This window comes from Solanum pennellii, chromosome 6 (assembly GCF_001406875.1).
Source record: "Solanum pennellii chromosome 6, SPENNV200".
Taxonomy (NCBI): Eukaryota; Viridiplantae; Streptophyta; class Magnoliopsida; order Solanales; family Solanaceae; genus Solanum; species Solanum pennellii.
Genome location: NC_028642.1, coordinates 35,686,618 through 35,696,333, shown reverse-complemented (window position 1 = coordinate 35,696,333; position 9,716 = coordinate 35,686,618). Strand labels below are relative to the sequence as shown.

Here is a 9,716-nt window from a genome sequence, read left to right as displayed (position 1 = left end):
TGTGAGGGTGGGTGGGCGGGTGGGTGGGGGGAGTAGGACAGCTTCCCACAGTTTATCTTGGTATGTAAGGTCATAAGGTATTTCGAACAGGAACAATGTACAGGAAAAATGTGATATGAAGCTAATGAGCTAGAAGAGCTAACATTCGTCTTTGGGTGGTAGAGTTACACTCATGAAAAATGTTTGTTTTTAAACTGGTAAGGTTTCTTCAACATTAAGGGTATGCTGGCTACCTCCAAAAAGGAATAATTACAGATTTCCTATCAAATCTATAATCTGGTCTATATCATCTATACAAAGCTATTTACACCAAAAAAGTAGAGATACTATACAATTCCATTTAACTTTGTGGATGGAATTGGATCTATCTTCAAACATCTTCCATTTCTTTCTTTCCAGACTGACCACCATACACATGATGGTATTAGCTTCCACCATCTCTTTTGACTCTTACTGCCTCCCCTCCTAATCAAACAGCTAAACAAATCTGATGTATGTTCTGGCATTTCTCAACATGCTTGTGATGTTGAGAAACAAGTTCCTAATTTGACCAGAAAACTTGCAATGCTTGCAATGCTGGAAGAGATGGTTATTTGTTTCCCCTGTCAAGTTGCACAAAAAACACCTAGGAACCAGTTGTCTGCTTTCTTTTGTAGAACTTCTTCTGTTAAACATGCTCTCTTTATCACTAACCAGGTGAAACACTTTACTTTTGTAGGAAGTCACTCTTCCAAAAGTAGTTCTAATTATACTTTTGGACCCCTGTCATCCCCATTAGCCCTCTTTCGTAGGCATTGTTAACTGAGAAGACACCATCCTTGCTATGTTTCCACAAGATCTTGTCTGTTGTTGTAGTTATATTCATTCCAGCTAGTTTTTCTAGTAGCGTTGCCACCCTCTCCTCCTCCCAGTCATTAATTAGTCCTCGTAGTCTTGTTAAGGATATATCCCATCCCTGTTCTGTCCAACAATCGCTCACTCTAGCATCAGGGTTCTCACAGATTAGGAACAAATCTGGAAAAAGTTCTTTGAGAGAGGTTTGGTCTATCCAACCATCTTTCCAAAATTTAGTTTTGTTTCCATTACCCACCTTAATATACATATTTCCTTCCATTTGTGGCCATAGGTTCCTGATTGTCCTCCATACCCCGACCCCATATGGTTCAGAGGTGATTTTCGTACACCACGGATTAAGTTCTCTATATTTTGCTACAATAACCTCCTTCCAGAGAGCTGCATCTTCCTGAGTGTATCTCCATAGCCATTTGGTCTAAAGACTTCCATTTTGCAGCCTCAAATTTCTGATCCCTAAACCCCCTCTTTCTTTGCTAAGAAGAACATTCTTCCAGTTGACTAAAGTTATAACCCTTTTTCTCTGGTAGAATATGAATAGGTTTATACAATCCTAGTAGAATAGGAATAGATTTACACTATCCTATTTAGAATAGAACAGGAATAAAAATAGAAAGAGGAATAGTAAATAGTATCCTACTTGGTAAAGGATTGTACTCTGGTGTCTATAAATAGGGTCTCAATGTAATAATGTAGACAACAACAACAATTCAATAATATTCTTTTTTTATATTTCTCACATGGTATTAGAGGTGTGAGTTAGGCCTAAGACCTAATTTAACATCGTATCAAAGCATCTACGCTCTTGGTAGAAAATCAAAGAGCTTCCACTGCCGGCGAGCGGCTATTACTCATATAAATCGCCCGTCCGCCAATGATTATGTTAGCAAAAGTTGGGCCACCGTGTATCTTTCTGGTGACTACTTTCTTATATCTAATTTTTGTAGCACCGTGCCATCATTCCGGTTGACTACTTTTTAATTTGTGTAGCATCGTGCCATCATTCCGGTGACTACTTTTTCATATTTAATTTGCGTAGCACTGTCCTATTATTCTGGTGACTACTTTTTCATATTTAATTTGTGTAGCACCATGACATCCTTCTGGTGATTTTTTTTGCATATCTTATTTGCCTAGCACCTTGCATCTCCTTGGACTACTTTTCATATTTAATTTGCATAGTATCGTGGGTCTTTTTCCGAGATACTTTCTCATATCTGAGTTGCATAACACCGCGTATCTTTTCAGTGACTCCTCAAATTTAATTTGCGTAGTCCCATTCGTCTTTTCGGTGACTCCTCAAATTTGATTTGTGTAGGATTGTGCCATCATTCAAATCCTACCTATATAGTTTCTCCTTTTCATTAGGGTTGTGCCATCATCATTATGATCCTACCCATATTACTTCTCTTTTTCAATGGGGCCATTCCATCAATTTTAACTATCCTATATAGTTTCTATTCTCTAGTTAGGCTGTGACATCATTTTGACACTACCAATATAATATTATTTGTTAGATTGTGACCACTTTTAGCCATCAAATTTAATACTCCGGCATATGAGCATGTTTCGACTAGTTTTTCATTAACTTGTTTAGTATCAACTCATCTATTAATTCCGACATGATCCATATACATTATACTAGGTTTTGAGCACTTTGTTACTCGAGTTTAGTAGCCTTATGTGTTGATTATGTGAGTCACTCTATAGTTTGAAGCAATCTTTGAAGGTTTGGTTTGGTGAAGCAGTCTTTGCATGTCCGGTTTGGGAAGTCCAACATTATCATTTTATCACTCATGTTTTATTGACATTACGCATCAAATTCAGCATTTCATAATAAGATTATGCATATTGAAATTGACGAACATTATGCATCAAATCCAATATTTAATGAGAACAAAAGCATATTGAGATTGACCGTAAATTTTGATAAGTCTGCAAATATCTCACCAAGCCCTCATCGGTACCTTGTTAATTACATTTGTAACAAGGTAAGGTACATGAATTGTACGCACTAGCTTCAGGGGAGTGTTAAAATATGAATAGGTTTATACAATCTTATTAGAATAGGAATAGATTTATACAATCCTAGTAGAATAGGAATAGGTTTACACTATCCTATTTAGAATAGATAGGAATCGAAATAGAAATAAGAATAGTAAATAGTATCCTACTTGGTAAAGAATTGTATTCTGGTGTCGATAAATAGGGTCTCAACTCTCAATGCAATAATGTAGACAACAACAACAATTCAATAATATTATTTTTCAATATTTCTCACACCCTCTTTATTGCTTTTTTATAGGAAGTTCCTTCTAAGTTTGTCTAGTTTTTTCACCACCTTTGTTGGGATTGGAAACAAGGACATCACATAGGTTGGTAAAGAGTCAAGAACGGAGTTTATGAGGATCAATCTACCCCCCTACGGATAGGACATCATGGATATGCTAGCTTTGATTGGAGATTTTCCTGGCACAAATCTGGAAACAGATAAATTGTTATGGAGGCATCATATTGATGGTCAATTCTTTGTGAACAGAATGTATAAAAGGGATCTAGCCACAATTAAGGGGAAGAAATCAAGGCCATGGAGTGTTATATGGAAGAGTGTTGCCCCTACTAAGGTGAAGTGTTTCACGTGGTTGGTAACTAGAAGAGCTTGCTGACACATGATAAACTTCAAAAGAGGGGAAAAATTATTGCCTCAAGATGTTATCTTTGTGAAAAGGCCCTAGAAACCAACAATCATTTCTTTCTATATTGCAAAGTAACAACAGAAAGTATAGGCTCTATTTACCAATATAATGAGCCTAAATTGGACTATGCCAGAACATACAGCAGACATACTAAGTTGTTGGGTCAGAAGGGGAGGTAGTAAAAGCCAGAGGAGGTGGTGGAGAACCGCACCTACTTGTATCTGGTGGAGCATTTGGTGGAACATTTGGAAGGAGAGAAATCAGAGAATTTTTGTAGGGAAAGAATGCACTATAGAGAAGATTAAGTGGAAAGTAATTACCACTTTAGGTTTTTGGTGTAAAGAAATGAATAGAAGAAGAAATTCAACTAGTGGATTTCATAGGAGCTTTGTAAGTAGTCCTGTTTTTTGTTGGTTTTTCTAAGTAACTAACATTTTTGGAGGTGGCCAGCATAGCCCCTAATGCTGAGGAATACAATGTTACCAGTTTCAAAAAAAAAAAGTTTCTTCTCCGTTTTTGCCATAATACCTTCCATATCTCCATTGTTTTGTGTTGCTACCCAGGGGCATGCCCAGGTATATGGTAGGCAAATGCTCCACTTTGCATCCCAACATATTTGCTAGTTGTTGGATCTGAGGGACCTCATTTACCGGAAAGAGACTACTTTATCCCAGTTCACTTTCAACCATGAAACTGCTTCAAACAAAACCAAAATCACTCTGATGTAGCTAATTAGTTCTGTTGTAGGTTCACAAAAGATGATAGTATCATCCGCATAGAGCAGATGACACTTGTTTTTTTCCCCCACTCTATCTCCAACCTAAAAGCCTCAAATTCATCTGTTTTGAGTTGCAATCCTCATCATACTATCAAAGCATTCCATTGCCAAAATGAATAAGAAAGGGGAAAGAGAATCACCTTGTCTCAACCCTTTTTCTGTTCGAAAAAACCAACAGGTTCCCATTCACAAGGACAGAAAACTTGATTGTTTTTATACCCACCTCAATCCACTTCATCCATTTGCTGCCAAATCCCATTTGTCTAAGCGTATTCAGAAGGAAAGACCAATTCATGAGGTCATACATTTTGAATATCCAATTTGCACATTAGACCAGGGGCTCCTCCTTTCATTCTTAAGTCAATGCATTCACTACCAATAAGTGTTGCATCCATGATTTGCCTCCCCTTTATAAAGTCATTTCATGTTTGTTGATCAATTTCGGTACCACCTTTTTTTAGCCTTTCAACCAACAATCTAGCAATGATCTTGTAGACTCCCTCCACCATTGGCCTAAAATCCTTCAACTTTGATGCTCTATGATTCTTTGGGATTAAAGCAATAAAGGTTGCATTAAAGCTCTTCTCAAAAATCTGATTGGAATGAAAGAATTGAATTGTAGTGGTGATGTCTTCCTTCGACAAGGCCCAAAAAGCCTGGAAGAATACCATCAGATATCCATCAGAACCCGGAGCTTTCTCCCTTTCACATAAGTTCAAACATACCCTTAAAAAGGTCTCTGCAGCGATACTTTTTCTTCTCCAGTGATCATTGTAGCCTATTGCAGACTCAACTCAGGTCTCCATTATTCTGCCTCCTTGTATAGGTTTTTATAGAAATTATGCACGGCCTCTTTGATCACAACTTGGTCCTTAGTAACAACTCCATCTACTTCCAATTGGTCTATATAGTTGAATCTTTCACTCATAAAAAAATGTTTTTGATACACTATCTACCTACATGATGTATAGCAAGGAATTTTTGTGGCAAGGAAATTGTGATCCAAACAATCACAAGATCCACTAAGGAAAGCGTGATCATGTCATACTTGGTAAAAAGGAAAGGGTCAAGGGAAAATTCAAAATCATGTCTTCTTATTAAGTGGTTACGGGATTTGTCTCTCAAGAACAAGCATCATGGAAGGATGCAATAAAGGCAAGATATGGAATGGAGGACTCATCAATCAACAAGGTATCATTACAACCTTATGAAACTAGAGTATGGAGATCTATTAGAACTTTGTGACCCAAATTTATCAACAACAGTAAAATCAAGGTAGGTAATAGAGGGAAGATTCTGTTCTGGGAAAACTGTTGAGTAGATCAAGACACTTTATAAGCTAGATTTCCTAAATTTGTTCAACTTGAGTCTGCAGAGAAATGCTACGGTTAGAGAGATCAGAGACAATCAACGATGAAACCTCAGGTTTAAAAAACATTTGAATGATTGGCAAGTGAGCAGGTTGATTGAGTTTCTTAACATTCTAGAGCATTGCAAAGGCCTCAACACAAGTGAGGCAATTTGTTTTGGGTACCAGACAAGCAAGGAAGATTCTCAGTTGGTTCAGGCTACAGAAGCTCTCAACTACTAAACACACGACAAGGTGGCTAGCCTTGGAAGATGATAGGTGGCAAGGTGACATCTTTCACTTGATTGTTAGCCAAACAGGTTGCACTCACCGAGGATAGCTTCATGAAGAGGCACTCCAAATGCTCTTTCTGTGAATGTGAGATAGGGACAATAAACCATCTCTTTCTACATTGTAGAGAGACTGAAGTTGTGGTGGATTTTCATCAACCTAAGGGGCATTAGGTAGCTTCTGCAAAGGAATATTAATTAAGCTTTACCCTACTGGAACAGAGATGGTAATCAATCAGTCAGCGCACAGGGAGAGATGGAAGGTTGTCCCAGCCTGTGCATTTGGTGGACTATCTGATGGAAAACATTCAGAGGTGCTTTGAAAACAAGAGTTTGCCCCCTTCAGAAAATGAAGATGAATAATCTGGCTCTTTTACTTTTTTTTGGTGTAAACACGAATATCCTCAAGAAGAAGAGGATATTCCTAGAATTTCATATTACTTATGAGTTCATAGGAGGCTGATTATACTTCTATGATTTCTGATTGCAAGTAATATTGGAATAACTTCGGTGTATTCCTTTGTTCATAATACATGTTACTTTTCTCAATAAATAAAAATTGTAGGTTGCTATCAAAATATTAAACCAGTAACTTTAGGTTACTATCAAATTATTATACCTTCCAAGGTTCATCTTCCTTTTTTTTTCTTTTTTTGTAGTTTTAAAATTTTCTTTTAATCAAGGTTTTGTTACTCTCTGTTTATATGTCCCATGATAAGACGTTGATAGTATAGCGAATGAACTATTATCAAACTACAATCATATGATACACATATTATCACCACACCTAGTCATAGGTTAAAGCTTCTTCTTATCCAGAGAAACAAAGTAGACCAAAAGTAATGGTCAGATATATCTGCCCCCAGCCAGCTAAAATAAAAATAATAAAGAAGTAAATAATTGAGGTTCTGACATAGCATGTGTGACCAAGAAAAAAAATACCTTTTCAAGGTATCACTACATGAATCGTGCTACTAGCAGAAAGCATTTGGATAGACATTAGGTAGAAATACCACTGTCCACTCCACCATCTCTTTGAGGGAGAGATAGCCATGAGCACAAGGCAATTGGAGGAGGAAGGGAAGGGAGAATAGACAGAGAACCTCAAATTAGGCTCAACTCACAAGCTCAAATTTCTCTTTTCTTTTTCATTATACTGCTACATGGATAAGATTGAAAAAACTTATCAAACTGATGGTTGGGAGACCATAAATGCATATGGTCTATCTTATTCTTACACAAGTTTAATAATGTCATTTTCATCGTTATGAACACCATAAAACACAGTTGATTTTACAATAACATGGTAATATCTACTCTATCATCCAAATGAAAATCTCTTATACACTCAAGAGGAGTAGTACAGATAAGCAATTAAGGGTAAGATAGAAGCAATTCAAATAAGGTTAGAATACTGAAATTACTATTATTAAGATCTCATATCAAAGTACTTAAAATGTGGAAGGGCTGAAATATACCACATTGTGCATATCATTTTCAGGTACCCAGATGTAGGGCTTGCCTCTCTTGACGAAATAGCGGACTTTTGAAGTGTATATTTCCCCTTTGCTGAGACAAACAAGGTAATAAACAAATGGAACAAAAGGCAAATAATAATATGATAAAAGCATATATATATATATATATACCTTCCATTAGCATCAGCCTTCACAGTGTTAAGGTAACCTTGCCAATTAGATGCCAATATATTCTACAAAAGCATCCATAAGATTATTTATGAAGGAAATTTTTTTAAATGAACAAAATGTTCTTCACTCACCTTGCATTTTTCAGCATATGTTAGCACCGATGTTTTGCCTCCTTTAATCATCTCACTCAACACCAATGTCTTTCTCTCTCTCTAAATGGTACTAACAGTAAGAGAGGCGAACCGGAAAGTCGTCGATGGACAAGGGTTTCTTCGGGGTTTATCAAAAGAAAAAATAAACGCTCAAGTGTTGGGAATTAAATTTAAGAATACGCATTTCCATCCTATGCTCTTGACTCATTTTTATATTGTGTTTGGTTTGCAAATAAAAAATTATATATAATGATAAAATAATAATTTAAAAGTAAATATTATAATCATACTTTGATTTAGGGCATGATTGAATAGGCTTAAAAGTTGGTTAAATTAACTTAAAAGTTAATTTTTGACTTATTAAAGTGTTTGATAAATATGAAATTAACTTATTTTAAATCAAAAATGACATATTTAAAACCAAAAGCTAAAAGGTGAGGGGTGTTTTTTTTTTCAACTTAAAAGTCATTTTATGCTGAACGTGTAGATTACCTTTTTACCCTTAATTCTTTCATTTTTTTTTATTATTATTATAAGTAGTATTAGTATTATTAATATTTTATTATGTTTTAATTATTATTATTATTTAATTTACTATTCTTTATTATTATTATTATTATTATTTTATTTTTATTATTATTATTTATTTTATTATTCTTTATTATCATTATTATATTATATATTATTATTATTAAAATTATAATTATTATTATTATTTTGATATTATTTTATTATTATTATTATTTATTTTTATTATATATTATTATTATTATATTATTATTATTAATAATAATAATATTTTATTTATTATTATTTATTTTATTATTATTTATTATTATTATATATTATCATTATTATTATTATATTATTATCATTATTATCATTATTATTATTATTATATATTATTATTATTATAATTATTATTTTTTAAACAATTTGTAATAATAAAGAAATATGTGAATGATAGCAATGTATAATTACTTATGGATGTAAAATATAAATTAATTTTGTTTCTTTTTTAAGTATAAAAACCTTAAAATTAATCAACTTTTACCATGTTAACAACTTTTAAGGGTATTTCAGACATTTCGATTAAAAAAAGTGTTTACCAGCACTTATTTATCAAACATATCAACAACTTTTTTTTAACCTCACCACTTTTATCCAACACATATAACTACTTATTTTAAAAATAAGTTCCAGCACTTTCAAAAGTACTTTTTAAAAGCTATTTTGTTAAGCCCATTCAAACGGGCTCTTAATTGTGTCATGATTGAGCAAACTGTTTGTCAATCTTCCTCTCTCCCTCAAATTCTCGCTCGCCACTCTTGCTTTTATACAAACAAAAATGTATAAAATGTGTTTGTCTGTATATAAAGCGAGAGAAATTGTATATATACATACATTTTCGTTCTCCTCTTTTCTCTCTCCAGATCTCGCTCGCCACTTTCCCAAATTTTGCTTGCCTCTCTCTTATACAAATAGAAACGAAATGTACAAATTGTGTTTCTATTTGTATAAAGCGAGAGAAAATTTGTATATACACATGCAAATACATATATCTTATAACTATACAATATAAATATTATATCTTATAACTATACACTTATAACTATACAATATAAATATCTACTGCCCAATTTCTTTTGTCTTTCTTTCTTTCTCATTTTATACATACACAAATTATACAATTAATCTTTTGTATACAATTGTTTTTTTTGTATATGTATAGTGAATTATTCAACTGATTTCTTTGTATATGTATAGCGAATTATACAACTATTTTTTTATATGTATAACAAAATATACATATTTATGTTTGCTATGGAGCGCAATTATGCAAAGTATAGCTATAACATACAAATATGATTTTTATGTTTGTTATATGTGAAAGTTATAAAAGTTTCATGTGTAAATTTGGGATAAGGCACAATATTTCTATACTAGGATT

General features: G+C 33.7%; 1 protein-coding gene across 4 annotated transcripts in view; it reads right to left on the bottom strand.

The window, feature by feature from the left end:
- The window catches only part of LOC107021108, a 16,614-nt gene extending 8,663 nt beyond the window's left edge, over positions 1-7,951 (bottom strand). For 2 of the 4 annotated variants that reach the window (XR_003578971.1, XM_027917895.1), the window contains exons 1-3: positions 7,745-7,951; positions 7,614-7,675; positions 7,443-7,533 (exon numbers count right to left, since the gene is read on the bottom strand). Coding sequence is in view for 3 of the 4 variants with exons in the window: in XM_027917895.1 (XP_027773696.1) it covers positions 7,443-7,533; positions 7,614-7,675; positions 7,745-7,795 (204 nt within the window). In the remaining variant the exon portion in view is untranslated. The remainder of the gene's footprint in view (positions 1-7,442; positions 7,534-7,613; positions 7,676-7,744) is intronic. The other 2 variants (XM_015221701.2, XM_015221702.2) reach the window with 2 other exon arrangements.
- Between the last annotated feature and the right edge of the window lie 1,765 nt (positions 7,952-9,716).